This window comes from Dicentrarchus labrax, unplaced genomic scaffold, assembly GCF_905237075.1.
Source record: "Dicentrarchus labrax unplaced genomic scaffold, dlabrax2021, whole genome shotgun sequence".
Classification (NCBI taxonomy): Eukaryota; Metazoa; Chordata; class Actinopteri; family Moronidae; genus Dicentrarchus; species Dicentrarchus labrax.
Window position 1 is genome coordinate 4253100 of NW_026136718.1, and position 21923 is coordinate 4275022.

General features: G+C 39.1%; 1 protein-coding gene across 4 annotated transcripts in view; it reads right to left on the reverse strand.

The window, feature by feature from the left end:
• The window catches only part of LOC127349852 (carboxyl-terminal PDZ ligand of neuronal nitric oxide synthase protein), a 170585-nt gene that overhangs the window by 97781 nt on the left and 50881 nt on the right, over positions 1 to 21923 (reverse strand). For all 4 annotated transcript variants that reach the window (XM_051375837.1, XM_051375838.1, XM_051375839.1 and 1 more), the window contains exons 3-4: positions 15017 to 15109; positions 10996 to 11054 (exon numbers count right to left, since the gene is read on the reverse strand). In XM_051375837.1, coding sequence (XP_051231797.1) covers positions 10996 to 11054; positions 15017 to 15109 — 152 coding nt within the window. The remainder of the gene's footprint in view (positions 1 to 10995; positions 11055 to 15016; positions 15110 to 21923) is intronic.

The window sequence follows — 21923 nt, forward strand, 5'->3', positions numbered from 1 at the left end:
GATTATGAGCAGTTAAAATACATTTAAAAGGTACATTCGAGACATTTTCTTTCACCAAAGATTGTTTGGTTTTACCAATAATCATAGTCTGTGTCAGAAAGCTCCCTCTTTCGTGCACTACAATGAAATATATTCACTATAAGTGCTCTCAAGAATTTGCACAGAGCGCCGAATGGTTACAGTGCATGCCGTATGGCTGCCGCAGCGTTGCCAGGATGGTTCCAGCTGGCGACATTTGTTGCATGTCATACTCCTCTTTCTCCCCCCCAGTTACACGTCTGCCAAAAACATTATCTTAAAATTCCCCACTGGAAAAGTAGCGTTTATGGCATGTACACCACTTTCTGTTAACAATCCCACAATGCAATGTGTCACAATGTAAAGATAGTAAAATCATCATTGCACAACTCCACTTATAAAGAGTGTAAGTGTCCACAATGTCAATACTGGCCATAATAAATTACTGAGTGTGTGTTGTATAGGGTGCAGTGAATGAATGGCAGTTTGCATTTAATGTATTTAAGTGAAACTATAAATATTCTATTAAACAACTTTCTTATAGTTCCTATTGACGAAGTGTTGCTGATATATATTGGTATTGTTTTATTGCCCAGGCTTACTCTGCAGATTATCTAGACCAACCAGGACATGCTGTTGAGTTTTGAGGGGCATTGATGAAATTTCCTTTACTTCCGTTATATGGGAGTCATTACTGAAGCTTCAAAGACAGATATCTCAAAAACTGGGCACATAAAAACAAAACTGCGTGAGCACTTCTTTTGTAATTTAAGTGAACTGACCCCTTAAATGTTAACAGCTATATTTTGGGGTTTCTTTCCAAGAGAAATAGCTCTTTCCATTACTTTTCTCATCTGTGAGTTCTTCCGCTTTGGGGCAGTGAGCACACTATCAAATTTGACTGGACAGTCCATTAGCTCAGAGCACAGAGGAATAGCATACTGCTGAGACAGAGATTGTATAGGACTGAATGGGGTTGTGAGAAACTTTATGGGCTTTTCCTGTGCGTGTCTGTGTTGATGTGTGTGTTCACAATGATTAGCAGTGTGTAATTAGCATGGCATGAGTACACTGAAATATCAAAGCAAAATGCGTGGAGATCACAGCTTGTTTTCCATATCACATAATCAGGGTGTTTCTAGGACACACAAACATAAGATTGACTTTAATTGGGTGGGTGTGAACTTCTTACTGGAGGGGTTTGAAGTGAGAATGAAGGGGCAGAGCCAAGCACTTCTAATACAGGCTGATAGTGGGGAGTCAACGAGGGCGGGCGGCTTCTCAGAGGATGACAGCAATTACCACAGTTGACGGCTGGAGAAGTGGTAACCCGAGACAGATACTTCATGTATATACACGCACATGTACCACATACACACTCTCACTCCTTTCCAATGACTCTCGGATACACACACCCGCATAGAAACGCTGCAAGACACAAGCAAGTACGTTTCTCAAGTCATGTGAAACTGCTCGGTGCAGTCATGTTTAGTGTAGAGTCAGCAAAGAAAGATAAAATATTTGACACACTATTACAGTTGTAGCCTGAACAACTCTTTTTTTGAGTTTTGAGGCAATTACCAATTTATATCGAACAAAGTTCTGAAAGTTTTAAATATCTGACAGGAATATGTCTGCCAATATTTTATTTTTTTACTTTAACGCATTGCATAACCAATAATAACATTATAACAATGTAATGTAGAGACTCCTACAAGATATATTTGGCATTACTCCTCTGCAATGTCTTATCAAACGACATACCTACAGGCATCTAAATTTAGAGGAATATATAACAGAATTTAAAGCTCCAGTATCAGTCACAACAAGGTTGCCACAATAATGTATATAAGTCAAATTTAAGTTTTTATAAAAATTCAATAACAGAACTGAATACCTTCAACTTAATCAGTATAACAGTTTTTTATATATTTTTTGCCTAAAAAATAGGATTAAGGATAATTGTGTAACTAAAATCACAAACAGCTCAGATAAGTTTTATCAGTGTGCACAAATGTTTCATCAAGTGTGAAATGATGATATTACAGGCGTATCTGCAGGAAGTAAAGCTGTATTCTAGACAAGCTTCCTCAATCATCTGCCGCTACGGTTACCAACTGCTTGCATGTGCCATCTGTTCATCATGGGACTAAGTGAGTTATGAAACACCAGGGATGGAGGAATAGCTTCGCAGACTCACTCACCAAGAGAATCCACCAAGCCTGGTTTATGTGTTCATCTACACAAACAAATAATCATGAGGACCCAACCGCCTTATTGTCAGTTTATACTGGTGTGTGTGTGTTAATGTTTTTCTCTGGCGAGCCTGCCAACACTGACATATTAAGGGGATACTAATTATATATGTGTATGAAGAATAATTTCAGCTGTAACTCATCATGATCCTAAAGCATGTCTGAAATGATTTATCAAATCATCTATAACCATAGGGAACAAAAATATATGTGCTTTCCTAATATTTACATCTGGCAACCCTGCGTGAGGTAGGATCTGGACTGTTTTTACAAAGCAGAGATCAAATCAAAGTCGATGCGCACATTTGGTTTCCACATGTGGACTTTTTCCCCATATGAAAGGCAAACTGCCCAGACTCATCACCTGAGGTACTCTCAACCCCTACCTCTCAACCTCTCCTACCTTCAAAGCAGAAATCATAGATACCACTGCCATGTAGCTCATCATTTGTTATGGAGCAAATAACTCCAGGGTCTTTATTTATGGATCCTTCCTACGCCAGCATTATTTTAAGTCAACAGCTTCAGACCAGGCGGAATAATAAGCACATCACTTCTCAATATTGTCTTGGTACTTCCAGCTTTTTCTGCACTTATTTACAGGAAACACGATTTTGAGACATACTGCTAAATGAAGCAGCTTGTGAAGTGTATAAATGATTTAGTGTTAAGTTGTTTAGTACTCTGGACATGGCCGCAGTGTTGTTTTACTCCTCCAAGGCCTGCAGCTCCAGCTCTGAATTGGTGGGTGGCCTAAAGTCAAAATGGTGTGTGTAAATATGTATGCATGCTTCAGAGATAAATAAAGACTTTGTGTGTGGGTTTTTTTTTACAACTGGATGACTTTCTTGTGCGTATGTTTGTGTTTTCCTAGAACTTTGTGCGTACGCTGGCTAAAAAAAGGTGCTCAAGCTGCCAGTTTGATGTGTGTGGGTGGGTAGATGTGTTTGATCCAGAGGATTCTGATACACTCCTGAGTGAGTTGGTCTGATGGTTTTGCCCCGAGGCTGCGGCTCTCAGGCAGGTGGAATGTAAAATATACACACACACACACACACACACACACACACACACACACACACACACACACACACACACACACACACACACACACACACACACACACACACACACACACACACACACACATGCAGTGTCTGTGTTAGGAGACAAAGCCAGACTTACAGGAAAGTATTTATTTATTTCAACTTATAAAAAATCAACATTGGTAACTATAGCTAGTTTTAATCATTGCATATTAAATTTTCAGTTGTAACGCCTTATTATTTTATGGACTAGCCCTGTGCCAGCTTTTTAAAATTTTGTTCTTATCCATGAGATTTTGACTTCATGGCTTTGAGATGTCACAAAAGACAAAAACAAGGATTTCACAGGTAATCTCGGGAGACGTGAAAGGTATGGCCCTGTGTAGTCAATATGTATGAGTATTACGAGACTAGTGGCAATAGAAGGATAGAATAGAAAAATAAATTGGGGACACTGGCCAGATAGCCGGTAGATAATTTGGAATCACAGCACAGGGCCAGGTTTTCATCGCTGTGTTTTTTATGTGTACTGGTTGAGATGAATGTGACCCTCAGTGTCCACCGTACCTATTGTGAGGTCAGAGAATCAAATCAATGCAGCTTAGGTACTAATGGCTGGTGAAAAATATCATTAGCCATTAGTCTCCATTTCTTCTGCAATGTTAACTTCCTTTATTCCTTTAAAATGCTAATTAGTTTTGAAGATGTCACATGACAGCTTATGATACTTTTGGTCTCTCAAAAATTGTGTTTATATACTACTAATCTGCAACAGCAAATACGTTTTTAAGGATTTTAATCCACATAGTAAGGAAAGGCATTTCATCAACGTATCTGCAAAGTATCCATTGAAGGACATTGTAATTGGATGGCACTGTGGCTCAATAAATTAAACATGTATCCCATTTAGAAGAACAGTCCTCCTCTCTGTGGTTGGTCTCTCCAGTCACTCATATTGACAGGCCCTCAAAACACTGGTTTACGGACTAGTTCACTTTCTCCAAATGACGAAACATTTCAGATCAACGCAAAGATCGTTTGACGTAATCGTTTTAAAAAGGAAGCAGGTTTTACAGTATGTTTCACCTGACTGCCCAAATGACTACTTATTGTGCAATATGCATTATATGTAATAAAAGTAAAACAAGACTTGATTTAGACATTCATTTCATATATTCGAGTATCTGATGACTCGTGACCATATAGTGTTTCTGTAGAAGTATGGATGAATAAGAAGAAACAGATGGTGTGTGCAGCAAAGGAGTCGAGGAGACATTTCCTCTGATGTATAATTGAGTCTCCTCTCTGGTGCAAATTATGGGAGCATAAACTGTTCTCTGGAGCTGATTTGGTTTTTAATTGTTAGATATTATTTTGCTCACTCTAATGGAAAATATACAAAGAGAACAGTACACGGTGGTGTACTCCATCATGTGGGGCAGCATAGCGTTCACTAGGTGTGAGTCAGGCTCAATCTCTATTCAAAACATAATTTTCCAGGACATTTCCAATGCCATGGAGAGTAATATGATTCTTTTGTGGTAGTCTACTTGTGAAAAAGTAGGAGACCCTTAGAGTTTGGGACATTATGGCCCATTCGGGGGGCCACAGAATCCCAGACACAGACAGGTGTGATTCACATGTACCTGCCTTAGACATACACACACACACACACACACATACACATCTTAATGCTTTATGAATCTTCGCAGGCTACAGTACAATTCTGAACTCAATTTAAATTTTCACAATTTTCTCCATTTATGTTCTTTCAGAAGTCCTCTATTATCCATTTTTTCATCAGAATTTATAAAAAAAAAAAAAAAAAAAAAGCCTATTTCAGCGCCTTGGATGGTGCAAGTGAACTCTACTCTGTTCAAGATTCAAATGTTCAGCCAAGAAGCCTATTCGAATAATTACTATAATCTGAGAGCTACTACTGCATTAGAAGAGACCTGCTAAGTGCAATGTACAGCTTCAAACAGTTATGTACATCGCAGAGTATTGGGCCTTTGTAAATAACTTTATAAAGAGTTCGGTCTAGACTTGCTCTATTTGAAAAGTGTCCTGAGATAACTTCTGTTATGAATTGGCGCTATACAAATAAAGTTGAACTGAACTGAATTGAAATTTTACATGATGGCCAGAAAAAAAAATCAAACATTCAACATTACTGTTGTATTATGAGGACAACCGTGTTGGATTTAGCAGTAGGCTGTAACAGATTGCTGTAACTGTGCACCACTGGCAGGGTCATGTCTACTCACAGGTTGCATGCGGCTGCAAATGACCTAATTTAATTGCAGACACATGATGCTGCTATACAAGCCAAAGAGCAGATGTGAGCATCACTGACAACAACAGAGTGCAAGAGCTCAAACATGCAGCAGTGTTGCCTCCTTCTCGTTGCAATGCTACATTAAAGGTGCTTTCAGAGGGTGAACAGTTGCAAAATAGATGAAATGGTGAGCAACATAACACAATTAATATGGCAAGTTGTGCAAATTAGTGTCATAAATTCCATTCTCGTTGGTGGAAAAGAGCTCTGCAAAGATTCCAGGACTATTAAGAGCAGTCTAGACTTCACATGGGGTCCCAAAATAAATCTCAAGGGTCATAAGGATAAGAATGGCAAGAATATGTATTTGTATGTATATGTATGTTACCTCTTCAGTCCTCTTGGTACAACTCGAATCCACACTAAGGCCACAATCTGCGACTGGTCCGGTCACAAGTAGATATTGCATCATTCAGACCTGTTAGACGTGGAGTGCCCAAAACATTCTGCACCCTGTCTGATCACTTTTCACCACGCAGTTCCACTCTTTAGAAGTGACATAATATGAGTGAATCAAACACTCATCTGGAGCAGAGTGTAGGCACAGAGCATACAATGGACCGACATAATGACAAAGCACTCAATTTAAATTGTATCCAATAAACAATAGAGAAGCTTACTAGTCTAAAAGGAGAACTTCACTTACACTGGTCGTAATCAGCCCCTCTCATCTTGGAGGGTTTTGATGGGAGCAATTATTTTGATTTCAATTGAGTTGTCTTTTTATGTATTTGGTTTACTTTAAACTGGGCAGATACTGTATGGAATTCATTTAATATTAATGGAGTCGTATTTTACAGTACATGTTGTAGCCAACTAGTCTCGACTGAGACTGTGCTGTGATATGAATAAAGCTGAACTCCACCGCAAAACAGACATCCTAGAAGTGCAGTAATGCTGTCTTTCTTTTTTCTTTAACATTTCTGAGGATCTCTCTTGTATGAATAAAGCCTTACTGGATTACATTTAGTGTGAGTGCCAATATTGGGACCGGTCTATTCAACTGTACGGGATAAGTGTACCGCAAGGTTAATGGTATACATGCAAAGTGTCTTCCGAGCCTAATTAAAATTTTAATTTGGTTCAGTGTCATTTCTTTTCTAAACAGTTAATCATTTGCTGTCTTATGTGAAGTACTTTGTAACTTAGCTTTTGAAAAGTTCTCTACCATTTTATATGATTATTAGTAGTAGTGGTGGTATTCAGATGGGAGGAGTCGGCTACATCCTGTACAGCTACATCAGCCTCAGACCTGCCTTATCTGACAGCAATCTGACATTGTTTGAGCAGGTGGTAGTGACAGTAGACATAGTTTTATAGTTATAGTGCAGCATGGGACCGTACGTGATACGGAATAGTTGTTAAATGTCTTCTAGATTACTTGTCTATGTCCATGTGGATTGTTTTATAGGACAGTATATAAATCTTTCAAGTATGCTGGCACACTTGTGACTGTCTGAATGAATATGTATGAGTGTGAAGCTGTATCTGTGTGTGCAGTGTTTCTGAGAAGCACTTCTTGCATATCCTTGCACATATGTAAATGTTTTTAAATGTCTGCTTTGTTGTTCTTACCTTAGGTAGTTAGACAGTTAGACAGTTAGACAGTTTTAGACCCTCAGAGGGGAGATATTTTCTTGATTGTCTCCAAGTTAATGGGCTACGTCAGATTTAGGATTAGGGGGATTGGAAGTTGGTGGACTCTCACAAGTCTCTTTAGACATGTTTACAAGTAAATGTGTAAATGCGATTGAGTGTGATCGTTGCCGTGTCGCCCCTGCCAGCACTGTTGCATACGCGGTGGTGGACAGAGTTGGTGGCAGTCAGCCAGCAGCCCCAGCTAGAAAGCAGCTGAAGATGAAAAGGAACGCACAGAAGAAATGCAAAGCGCTCGGCTAAATCCTCCCAAATGATTTAGACACGCAGCGTCCAGCGCCTGTGAATGTGAAAAACACACACAGGAGCATTTAAAACAGTCGAGGGTCTTTGATGTGCATTTTTCTCCCTGCATTTGAAAAGCTGGACGTGAATATTTATCACTAAAGCCCACGGAGCGCATTAATTCAAAAGTATCACCGAAAGGTTGCATTCTCACCGTGTTGTCTCACATGGGGATTTCCTGTGGCCTTCTAATTTATACTTTAACGATATGAGGTTGATTCACATGCTAAATCTTTCCCACATTTACATTTATAGACTGATCTCACTTCTGCTTATAACTAGACAGCACACCGCATGAGGTCACTTTTTTCAAATAAAATTCAGATACGCGATGCTCAAGCTGAGAGATATTAACTGCACTCCTTGAATATTGATAACAAATTAACTTCCAGTGTATCATAACTTTGAAAGAAGCCAAGGACATAGATATCCCAGTACTGTTTGGTGAGAAGAAACAGAGCTGAAACATAAGTTTCATGTAAGAATGTGGCTGATTATTAATTCAATTTAATCTGTCAAGGCCACCAGAGGATACACTGTCTGATAACAGAACAAGGTCAAGAGACTCCTACTCTCATCTGGTATGACTCAGGGTTTTCCACAGCTGTTCACAGCAGCGGTGGGCCACTTCTACTGAATTAACACCTGCTTCTGGTAGGATTGGGTATTGAGACCCTGCTCTGTGATGGAAGCGGTTCCAACATTTATAAGGACAGAGCCAGGCATAGTTGCAGTACAACATTCACATCCCTTATGTACTGTATGTTTAAAGAGGAGGGATTTTCTGACAGATTTTTCAGTTCAGTGTTTCCCCTGGTGTTTCCTTGTTGAGCCGTAGCTGACAGATATGTCTTGGCAGTCACATCCACCATCAAGAAACTGATGTGTAACTGCCAGGATGGATCCCTCTGCTGCAACTGCGAGCAATAACTGTCCGTGGCTGTGGCTATTTAGCGATAGCTTATAATGGTAGCTAATTTGTGTAACGTCACTGACAGTGTTAAGTTAGCTGTTGGTTGAAAGAATTAAAGATCTAAGGGAAGGGGAGCATGCATTCAACAGGTGGTCAATTCTTACATATAGCTCCTTTAAAGAAGTGCTGTTTGACATCATCGGTACCAAATTGGACCTAAATTCAAAGGTGAATATTGTATACAACATTTAATTTTCTTTCTCATACAGTATAATAAGCCAATAATGGACTTGGGACCGGTCTATTCCACCGTACAGGACTTGAGTGAGGCTCGTGTTTGGGCCATTGTCTTGTAACAGAAAAAACAAGATGGCTTCAGGATGTGTCAGACTCAGCTTAGCAGATGACAGCTACTGATCGATTGAGGTTTACCCATCGTTCTCTGCTTTACGCCCACCTCCCGCTAGCTAATCCAGCCGCCTCCAGTGGGGAAACTCTGTGACTGTAATATCAAAAACTGTGCACAAGGCTCAGATGAGCGGGACAAGCCAAGGCATATCCAACCAAACAAAATCTCTCCGAATTTTTAAGCTCAGAGATGCTTACACAAACAGCCAGGCAAAATCCATCTTTCTGACAGAATCATTTCCAAAGCTTGAAGCCCCAACTGGGCTCCTGGATGCACTTCTGAGCTGTGCCCGCCTGGGAGTGAGAGTGTCAGTGTGTGTGTGTGTGTGTGTGTGTGTGCCTGTGTGTATGTAGGGAAGGCAGAAAGAGAGGATAAAATATGAGTCATTCAATACAGAATATGAACTGTGTGTGTCTGTGGCAAAACCAGTCTTTAGCTTTCTTTCTACTACTCTTTAGAATATGAAGGTTCCTTACTAGTTTAGTAATGCATCCTTCTCTGGATTGACGGAACTTCTAGGTGACTGCATGTATGAGTGTGTGTGTCTATGAGAAAGAGAGATTAATGGTGTATTCCTCTCATTTCTCAGGCAATCCATCTGAGCCACCAATTCACACGAGCTGCCTCTCAGCACTAACTCTGTAGCAAATGGACTGAATGAACTGAGTGTAGACATGTGTAGACTCCAGATCTCACTAACACATCCTTGCTCTCTGACACACTCACACACACTTACACACACACACAGAACAATATACTCCATATTGAGACTATGTGTCTTTTCTGCATTTCTCGGTAACAGAAGATGTCCTTATGTAGGAAATGAGATGCGCAGTGTTCCCACTCTTTTTAAAAGAACATTTTCCACTCTGTGTTACCTCGTGTTCGTGGCACGCTTGGCTGTTCTCACCACAGACGAAGTTTCTGCTGCAGCCTCAGCGGAGCATGAATAAGTTCAAATCACATAGAATTTATTTTATTTTGAAATACAATTGCAGGATATTTGGTCAATATCAATTTTGGGGTGTTTCTATGATTGGAAAACTAGTCTCTAAATTTCCAGGTTTTCCAGATTGTCCAGGACGCTGCATGAGGCAGAGTCAGTGCAAGATAGAGACACTGGAAGGCACTGGCTTCTGTCCTTTAAAATGAATGTATAATGTTCTTAGAAATATTATCCAACCCGTAACACTTAGTCACCTCAGTCACCTCAAGTAATGAAGCTACCACCCTCACACCAGCACATCATGGAGCAGAAAGATCCTCCACCCAAAACCTAACCACCTCCACAACCACAGAGGATAAGGAAGGGTGGGGTCGCAGAGCCATTTGGTGTAAATGAGGTGCCTCAAGCTGCAGCCAAAAGCGCACAGCAGGAAAATGTGATACGCTGTTTGAGAAAAGTACTGGCTTGTTAAAAGGGACACTAAGTTTCAGTTTCATAATTGTTGACTAAATTGGTTTGTAGAATTACTGAAGATGTTGTGTTAATATTGTGACGATTACAATAACAGTTTTCCATTTCAGGACTTGTTCTCATTATCATCACCTCTCTTATTCATTACATTACTGAAACGATTTTTCCAAATGCCTTTATTGCATCTTCTGCCAAAGTGCCTTTTCTCAAAATGCAATATTAAAAAGTATTGTTCAGCCATAGACAAAAACCCATCTCTGACTCCACACATTTTGCTGTCACAGCTCTGTATTCCATGTTATCAGTGTCCTCTTATCTCTGATATACCGTATTTACGCATCAACACTTCCTAATAACTCATCTATTTTTCTGAAACCTTTGTGCTGCTCTGTTCTGGTGTCAGTAAAAGTTATCATCAACGAGCAATAATATCCTTCCTTCTCCGAAATGTCAACGCCTGCAGTGACAGAGACAAAAGATTCTCATTTCCTGAGCCACCACAGTGTATTTAATCAAGTTTGGATTCAAATTTGTTTGGAAGAGGCGCAATGAGCCATAAGGACTGAAGTCTTTTCAATAAGAATTAAAAACCAAATAAATGAGCATTTCAAGTTGGACTAAAGAAATAAAATGATATGTACAAAATAATCCAGTTTACCTGTAAATGGGATCCTGCATCACCATCATCTTGCTCTCATCCCACGTCCACTCCTTCTTCTGTGGAAACAAAAAAAAAACAAAACTGTCAGTTCAGACAAAAGTGAATTTTTAATACATAAAGCAGAGGACTGAAGGGAGGAAAAACATTCATTCAAACTTTAAACTGAAAATTGAACAAAATAAAATTAATACATATATTTCCGTCTTGTATCATTATCGAGAGTGGGATGCATCTGATTATTTCTATTGGTGTGGAAATTATTAGAACATCTCCATCTTTGAGACATTCATTTCCATCTTTACGGTTTCCTTTTGTCTGTCTGTCTGCCTGTTTGATTAAATCTACCTTCCAGTTTATCACAATCAAAATGTCAACACATGAGCACACCGAAATTATTCATATTGATTCCCATCTCCACATTGCTTTGTTGACTCAATCATTCAATCACTCCAATCTCCGGTTTTTCATTGGCTCCGACGTACTCAGAGATGTAAATAGATTGCTGACCATTGCACTTGACATTTCAGGGAGCCAAATGGGACAAGAAAACAGGTGGAGGCAGAACATCTTTTTATCGACCCTGCCTTTCATTCCAGCCAGCCAGCAAGCCAATGATGCCTTTAATATTATTCCCATCAGCCAATACATCACAGAAGGGCTGTTCAATCAAATCACTTCCGTCACACATCTTCTCTCTCTTGGGTTTGTTTTCGAGTAAGAACATTTTCATGGCTTCAAAATTTTAGACCCGATCTGAAGTGGACCAGTGAAAAGTCTACCTGGACCCAATGGACAGTCAGATCTGATCTTAATAGACTTAACAGAGTATGCTGAGTGGGAGGAATCGCTGGTTCTTTAACTTTCCTGACTGTAAATTCCCATTTTATTTTTTAGTAAAGTCTTCAATGTTTCTCAGTATAGAATAGTATACCATTAAATGGGGCGGATGGCCAAAATTACAATACCCACAAACCTCAGCCTCCGTTAACTTGACTGCACCAGATGGTTTGTTACACAGAACCATCTGGGACATGTTTGTAAAATGTCCCTTTTGAAAGGCCCTTGACAGGTGATTTAATTAATAATCTGTCTATCACAGGCAAACTTTAATCAGTCAAATCAATGAACCATATAACATAATCAAACTCTTCTCAGGAGAAGAGCAAAACAAAAAATCCCATCAAGAAAAGCCTTCAGTACCATTCTTTTCATCCTTTCAATCAAGAAATATTCTCCATTTCTGATATAACTGTTGTAGCAGCATCTACACTAACCCCTTAAGTATCTGCAATTGCTGTTTAATTCTCACACCATTCAGGCTGTAGAAGACCTGTGAGGCACCTGTCATGGAGAAACACTGTCTATGGAGAAAATGAACGGAACTTCTACTTTCCGAAGTAATTCCTCCCACTCTGCAACTGTATTAAAGCCCATCCAAACTGCGGCCCGCCCAAACAGAACCAAATACAATTTGAGAATAGGCTGCTCCTTAGAGGACCATTAAGACAACTCAATTAAGCCTTCTTTTATTGACACTAATGTATATCTGCGACTTACATCTGCCTATAAGAACAAGTGAAGGTCAGTATGTCTCCCTGTGTTGCATACATGCAATAGAGAAATTCTACATATCCAAATTTGCCATGTTTTTTGAGTGTAAATATGCAGACTAACTTAGAGTCTAATATATGGTGTAATAATTACAGTCTTTCATGACTGTTTGCTGGAGCCAAATATTTCAACAGATACCATTCTTCATGCTGCAGCACTAAAATGATAGATAGATAGATTCATGCATTTTAATAGAAGCTTATTAAAATTTCGGGTTCAATCAATTTAAATTCATTACTCATTTAATATTTTCCAGCAGAATCTGGTGGCAGCAGCTTTGTTGGGGGAATTTAGAGAGATAATTGTCCACATATCAACTCTGCACCCAATGCAAAAAGATCAACAAGTCATGTCCATTCATTTTATTTGAAATTTGACTTCTGAGTGGTTGGTAAAAAATAAATTGAAAAAATCTGGCTATGCTGAACTTTTCACATCCAACCTGCAGACCGGTAAAACAATAATCTGTATATAATCTGTCTAAAAATGGCAACAGTTTTAACACAGGATGATGCTGGGCAGTTACTACTGTTACATTAAATATTCAATACATTTTAGAGGACTCTAAAAGCAGCCTGAAACCATGAAAAACTGTGAATTGTTTTAAGTCCGGATAAATGTATTGAGATGAAAAACTGAATGCAGGTGAGGAGAATGGACGGCACTGCTAAATTAACTTCCCTTTGTTCCCATCTACTGGTTTTCTACCTGTCAGACTCCCTGTGATTCTCCAGTCTGTCTCTGTGGATTACAGCTGTGAGCCTCACCGCAGATTCCACCCCGCCCCCAACACACACACTCCCCCGCCCCGTCTCCAGTTTCTTCAAGTTTATTCTTCGCTCCTTTCTCTTCTTTTAACTCCATCCTCCCTTTTCATCCCTTCTCTTTACTCTTCAACATCTTGTCCCATCTTCGCCTGCACTTTCGATTCCTCTCAGGCCCTTTGTCCTCCCTTTCAATGTCTCCTTGCTCACCTCTATCAGCTTTCTAATTAGGACGAGGATCGATCACCACCTCCTGCCACACACATCCTGTGGATCAGGAAATGGATCTGGTCTGGTTCTTTAAAGTGACTGACCCCACATCTAGCACAACAGTGTTTTGTCTGGCTGTTATATACTACAGCATGATTGAAACACCATATTTTCAGGGCTACATGAGCAAAACAGCGAACAAGTATAGCACAAGTGGCAGGGCTGTCAACATTACACATATTTTCAATATGTGTCCGGCTACTGACAGAACCTTCAATTAAGAAGAGTATGGAAATATAACAGTTCCACATGTAAGGGACAGACCAAACAAAGTAGAATACAATACCATAAAATGTCCACTAGACTACAGCGGCTTAATGTCTTCAAATTAAGGTAAATATCTCATCAACAAACACAAACCAAGACCTTAGATCAGTGAGCAGAGTCCATTTCAGTCTCAGTCTTTCCTTCCTGGATGAAAATAACCATAAATCATTTTTGTACATGTTGTAAACAACGATTCTATGATGTAGCGATTTCACACAATGTGCAAGCACAAAAATCTTAATTAATCAAATTAATTCAATGTATCACCCACTTATATCAACTTCATGTCTCTGTTTGCTATTTGCTAAACAGCAGCACATTGTCACCTCCAATGAAGACAAGAAATAAGCATAGTTTCTAATAGTAACGAGATTTAAACTTCTCTCATTATAACATATGAGCCTATAGAATAAGAAGCAGTTTAAGATGTTACAAGAAACGTACGTTGTTACAATGATAATGGGAGCCAATTAAAGCTTAATAGAAAGACATTGTAGCCTACAGTACCTGTTGGTACTGTTACTACAAAAGTAACCAGATTTGTCTTCTTGGCAGTTTACCATACTCTAGTAACAATGATAATAACTTTATTCATATAGCACTTTTAAAGACAGTTTACAAAGTGCTTTTATAGATGAAGCAAAAACAAGAGAGACAGGCCAGAAATAGAGAACAAGAAAAACATGGTCGAGGGAAGATGATGAAGATGAAAGATGAGGATGGTGAATAAATACAAAAAGAAGAGAGAACAAAAGCAATAGAAGCAATAAAATAAAATACAAAACTACATCACATTAAAGCAAGTCTATGAAAATGGGTTTTAGGAAGTGACTGATTGTGTGAGCCTTATCTCCTCCGGCAGGTCATTCCAAAGCCCAGGGGCCCTGGTGGTAAAAGAACAGTCACCTTCGGATTTAAGCCTCAACTTCAGAACAGCCAGTACCTGAGGATCTAAGGCTGCGTATATGGGGGGTCAACAATGCTGCTACATAGCTTGGGGCCAGTCCCAGACGTGCTTTAAAAGTGATCAGTAAAATCAGTTCTAATCAATTCCTTCTTTTCCACGTCAGAAATAAGAGCTCCGATAAAAGAAAGGAGTAACTCACTTTTTTCTTTTTCCTCAAATTGACTTTCACGCCGTCGACAGACACCACAATGTTGACTTTTTTCTTCTTGATGTTTTTCACCTTGAACTCATACTGTGGAGAGAAGACACACAGGGATGTATTAATATTTTGAGGGATTAAGGTAGACAGTGACATTGTTACAGACAGTCACACTGTTCAAATATTTAAAGACGGAAAAGTGTGAGTCATGTCTGGAGGCCACATTATAAAGGACAGTACCAGAAAGTGAAGAAATATAATGTTCATTTATACATTTTGTTTGTTATTTAAAAGACAGTTACATGGGGGCTTTGAGCTGAAGAAAGAACGTTATTTTAACAGGGACAATATAACAATTTCTTTCTGTTCCCATTAGAAAGTGAGTTGTGACTGAGTACACACAATTGGAAATACACAATTGCTGTAGCCTGAGACTGAAAACATGAAATGAAGGATGACCTTCAGGATCAACAATGGATACGAATGAAAGAATTTGAAAAATATTTTGGCCCACTTTCATGTAATAGCATCTTTAAGTCAAGTGAATTGAAATGTTTTTCAAAACGACAAAACAGTAAAAACTCTTTACAACTCGATACAAACAGACATACAAGAACTTTGTTCCGAAAAAAAAATACTGTAAATAATGAACAATATTCTGATTAACTGAGGCAATATCTGACCAAGGAGTAAGTAAGAGTAAGTAAGAAAGACTAGCTATGGCCATGAATCATATGTTACAACTCAATTATCTAGAAGCCAACAATTTTAAGTCGCACACTTGAGAACTGGTATATTTCCACTGACCACTGAAGTTGACTGTGAGTTGTGTGATTTGGGAATCCCACTTTCTTTTGTACTGTGCATACTTTGAAGATTTAAGAGTGTCAATTTTCCATCACATGGTTTGATGAAACTCTGAAATTGGAATGGTTATTTAATTTTGATGTTTGCTAACTTTGTCTCAAAAGCCTGGAGAGAAGGCAAGACGGAATATTTATCTAGTATGTATTCTGATTTATCCATTGTTCTACATATACAGTGCAGGTTTTGTTAGTGATTCACTTGCTGTAGACAACGTAATATGTTTGTATACACAGCATTCTGGATCTGGTTTATACTAATTAGTGGGTTATTGTGAGCTCATGTGAGCTGGGTATAGCTGTATTTATGACAATAAAAAAAACGTAATTCATTCACCAATCATGTACTGCCTATAGCAAGTAACACTGTAACTGCAAAAATAGATGTTTTAGACCATTATATGCAACTTTTCAGTACTTGCCAGTTATTAACAATCAATGCTACAAGACAGCCAAAGCTGTCTGAAAATTATTTATTGTTATATCTTTTGGCATCTGACAAACTGAATGGCCATGAAATTCATTTGAGCGAGGCACTTAACCCCAACCAGGTGCTTGAGTGAAGTTGAGGTCCACCATGTGAATTGTACAAAGAAACATTTAAAAACTAAATTCTTGACTTGAACTTCTTTCCCACCTTGACACTAACAATTGTAATAATAGAGCAGGGATTTATATCCACTCCAATTACAGTTCTTCTACTATGTGATGATGAACAGATTGGTCACAGAAAATGACAATAAGCCCTGCTGAATAAACAAAGCATGGTCGGGAGACCTCTGTCACAGCCAATTTAAACACCATAGATCAGACTGAGACAGCTTCCATCATCTCCTCCGTCTCTAATGGAGCTGTGAGCACTGTCATTCAACAGCACTGCAGCGGCCGACCAGTCCATTCAGTGTGGAAACACTTTCATTTGCATATCAAATCCAAAGCAGGTGTACAAAGTGTATCAAGTGGCTTTTACGTTATTGTTGGAATCCTGCATTCATATGCAAGTGCAAGGTAATATGCAAACACACATGCAGCCAGGTGAGCGCCTGCCTCCCTCTACAACAATCCTCCACATATCGATGGTGTTCTGAATTAGTGGGATGTAATTGAGACGTATAGAACCACCTGTCATGGTAGTCCGGAGAGACATTAGCTCCGTCTGTATTTCTATTTCTGTCCGTCAGCACTCTCACTAAGTTGGCTAGTTTGTGTGTCTTGCTGGGTGATACACTATGGTGCCACTGAAAGTATACCCTCATTAATGCTGCACTAGCAAGCAATCTTTTGCAGGAAAGCAACTGTGTTATGAGCCTAAGTGATAAAACCTTCCACCCTGAGATAATGCAAGATACACCCTCTTTGTTCAAATTAAATTATAGTTTCATGTATTGATGCTCAAGGGAAATCTGCTCTGTGCAAGGAAGTGAGAAATGGAAACTTAAAACAGCAAGAAAAACAGCAACAGCAGTGAGACAGTACTCTGTCCAAACCAGCTGACAAGTTGACTCACTTCACCACCTCCAGCAAACACAGAAAAAATAACATTTAGCTGGCCGAGGCCTCTGCAGGTTTTCTGCCTAATGAAGTTCTTTAAGAGTTCACTTGCTGCCAAAATCCAAAGCTTCTGGCAGGACTGGTAGCACAAAATCTGCAATGTCATACAAAGGCTGATGCTGATGCTGCTGCTATAAAGACGATGTCTGACTGTGTTTACCACGTGTTGCATTCAGTCACCTCTAAATCAAATCTGAACGCAGATGCTGTTTGAAACTTTATCTGTCATGTTTTTCCAACTGCTCGCTGGCACTTTCTGTCAATCAATCCGTCAATATTCCTGCTGCTGTAGCTGTCAGTCGCCCTCTCTGTCAGTGGATTGTCTGTCCTCTTTAGTGTCACTCTGGACTCATTTAATATTGACTCGGTTTTCTCTAATTCAGTTGCATTTTTCCTTGTAAACACTTTAGACTCAAGTTCATATAAAAGCAGTGAAGTAACACACTCCCCTTAGGTTTATAAAAGCATTAACACATTCAATAAAATAAGAGCTGTTCTTCATTTGTGTTAACCTGTAATATTTTCTCTTTATCCCTGCTGAGACCTTAAATGAAGAGCCATTAAATCATACTCTCTTTTGTATGAAATAAAATTAAATAAAAATGATTCATTGGTGAATTATAGTAACAAAACTTAGAGCACCCGGCTGCAGCCAGCCAAGGTATGCAGACAAACTCAAACATAGCAGTTAATCAGTTAATTGTTTGGTCTAATGTTCGGAATAGAAAGCCTAAGGTTATGTAATCAAGAGCTCTTACTTTTTGTTTAAGTTAGAGAAGAAAAAGAAGAAAATCCAACACATAATAATCACAATTGAGAACCTGGAACCAATGTGTATCTTGTTTTACACTATGCACTTTTGCTTGAAAAAAAAGGACTTAGATCAGTCGTTTATTAGTATAATTTCTTATATTGATCAAGTAATCATTTCATTAAGTATTATTATTTTAGCTCTAGATACTTACTACGGCATACATATAAAAACAGTTTAGAAGTGATATCAGAGGCTAAAGTCCATTTTTCCAAGAAAACATTTTATGGAGGCTGTACTGTGCCTGCATATGGACATCTAAGCCTAAAACTCCTTTTAATACAGAAGGTCATTCATTCTACCAGCATACATATATTCAACATCTACATTATATGTTGTGCCCTTGAATCACAACAGGTTGACTGTTTATGAATGGTCTATGGTATAACAGGGGTTGACAGAAAGCAGAACTCAGGGCCTCGTCAGCATCGCTCTGTGAAGTCGAGCAGCTTCAACAAAGCTGGGCAGGAACCCAATCAGCTCCTCAACCCTGGGTTACAAACCATGCTGACTGTAACACAGCAGTCCTGGCTGTCAGTGTGTTTTGTTTGCTGACTGATGGACAAAGAGTGTGAGGTTTGCCAAGGGTCCTATGAAGGGTCCACAAGTTCCTATGTCCCAGCCTGCCTTGTAAAAGTATGTGTGCTGAAACTACTTGTTGATTAATTGATTAGTCGATGGACAGGCAATTCACCTACAACAATTTAGATAAGATTTAGTTGGTTTAATTATTAAATACAACTGCCAAACCTTTTTTCGGTCCCAGCTTCAAACTCATATAGTTATGAATCAAATCTATGTTATCGAGATAAAGTAAGCAATAGGTAGATGACACCTTCGTTTCCAGGAACCGTGGTGAGCACTTGTCCCCATTTTCAGCCATTTTTGGACTAAACAATTTATCAGTTAGTCAAAAACAAATAGTACTCAGATTTTATTCATCTGTGTTCTTGACAGTTTTTTTTTTTTTTAATCCCAATATATTGTCTTAAAGTATCCCAATATATTGCAATATACTCAACTGTAATCGTGATATGTATCATATCGGAAGATTCTTGCCAATAAACACACACATACTGGTATAATGATGAACTATAATTTTTTACAACAAAGTGTACAGAGCTCATTCAAAAGAGGGCATACAGTATACCAAACAGCAACAACTGAAACAAACTTACTCAAGAAAAGCCACAACAGCAGAAACTACACTTTCATTTTTGAATGAAAGAACAGTTTGTATACTGAGGAAGACTCATTGTTCTCTTTATACCAGTGGACTGTTAAACAATGGTTTACACAGCAGGTTTCTGAATCTATCCAGAGAGGTAATGTTGTTACGACCCGGCTCGTGGGGGAGAGGGAAGCAACATGAACCAGAATGTTTTTGGTAAAATTGCAAGTTATTCATTTAATAAATAATAAAATGAATATACCATACCATAATCAACAGGGACAAAAATGTAGCCACTGTACTCAACAACCTGTTGATACCTTCAACAAATTATTATCATTATTCTACATTATATGTTCATGCAGTAATATAGAGAAAGCACAAGCACAAACCATTATTCTCAAGTCTCAAAGTGCATGAATGTGTTTTATTGGTAGTTTTATGGGTGCGCAGTAATCTGCTGTAATGTTGACTGTGCTGCACAAGATTTAAACGTTGGTAAGCCTGATGGATTGCATGATTGACCTCCACAGAGATGATTACAGCAGCAATTTAACAGACTTCAAGCAGGGTTTGACTTGCTAAGTGTATGCAGCATAATATGACAGAAAGCACTTAACTCTAATAAGCCTGTCTATTCCTGTCTGATATGGCCCCATCATTGAATGCACATCTACCACCGCAAAGCTCACACTCTCCCTGGTGCTTTCAGCTTCCTTTCCAGGGTACAGCAGCGATATGATTTATGATATCACCGCTGCATCTATCTGTATAATATGAGAATATGAATGCATGTAATTAAAACACTTGTACCACAGAAACTGCTGCACTTGAGGAATCGCACAGGCATTCATTTTACACAACTGGCAATTTATTCAGTCTGACTTTTCCCCAAATGTAGCACCTCTACACCAGATGAGGTGGTGAGGGTGTTTTAATGAGCACAGATAACAGCTCACAACACAGTTTAGGTCATTTGGAATAATCCCTAATGTCTCTGCTAGATGAGCCTCCCGGATTTGCACCTAAAATGCTATTAAATTTGTCATTTCAACTGCAGCCTCAATAATGTTTGACACAAGAGGAAGACAAACAGCAGGGGGAAAAAAAATTGAGATGTAGATTCACATGACTGAAGGCCTCTGCACATCAAGTCCTTTATTTCGCTAAAAATCTTTGGCATTAAAAATAAATGTAACCTAAAGTTCATGATGTTCACACTTATCCAACTCCACTGTGGCACATCATTAACGGTTTCACAATATCTCTCATTTTATGTGCTCTTGTACACCCAACAAAAGGCTCAACAGAGGTGAACTCTCTGTTAGAGAAACATGACCTTCTTGGGTAACGTGATTGCAGTGCCAAGGCAACATGAGCCCTGTGTCTCTCTGTGTGTGTGTGTGTGTGTGTGTGTGTGTGTGTGTGTGTGTGTGTCATAGTAACAGCTGTTGTTCAGCTGATTTAGTCTAGTATTTTGTAAAGTGTGCTTCCAGTTTTTCAATTTCATTTCAGTTATTTCAATTATAAATTAGCATTCCTTTGTTAATGAGATCAGAAGGTGAATCAGCAACTCCAGAAGCAGTGTATGAAACTCTTCCTATTAAACATTTTGTGTTTTGCTTTTGTCTTGGGTTTTTGCAGGGGATTAGGTTTTTTTTAATTGCTATATTAGAAATTTGAAGATATCACATTAGTCTATGGTAAACTGTGATGGGCATTTCTCTTTTTTTTGTTTTGTTAATTAATTTGTGTCTTGTGTGGACAGGTATTTCCTGTGTTTGGCTGCTCTGGCTTACAATAAACAGGATTTGTTTACGTGCTGCAGTTTAAGGATGGACCGCTTCGGTACGCCAAGCAGTGACAGGATATTAGCATACATGTAAACAAACCAAAATGAAATGAATACTTCAGTCCAAGAATAGGCTCATCCATCATGCAAATAAGTCAGTCTAACATTTGCAGCCGCAGTTTCCTGATAAACAGGTCGTCATTTCCTAAAGGTCCTTTCCTCCTGTTTCCAGTATAATCCATCATTTTGGCAACAAAGACTCCAATACACCGACACAATGGCGTCCTCAGCCAGTGGTGCTATTTTCACTCAGAAATATCAGCCGGGAGCCAGGAGAGCACAATACAAGCCTGCGTTTTTGTTGATGACCACAATTCATTGAGGGAGGTTGAACGTACGCTGAGCAAAATAAAAGACTGAAATAAACATGTCGACACACACCTGGATACAGTACACAGCTGAAGTCGACTAATGGCAGTCAATGAAAGTGTTCAATGATCTCAGCAGGGCAGCAGTTTGAGTGTTTGCTGAGGTAAAGGGCGCCTGGTATGCTGTTAAACAAGCTATTTATTCAGCTCATTGACAAAGGCCTTTCTGAAATGATTACGGTGCTGTAGTCCAACTTTTCGTCCATATTTCATACAGGGAACACTGTTTCTGCTGGCGTGGTGGCCAGCCCTGCGAAGTCAGCCCAGCCTCCTCCGTCCGCGCAGACGAAC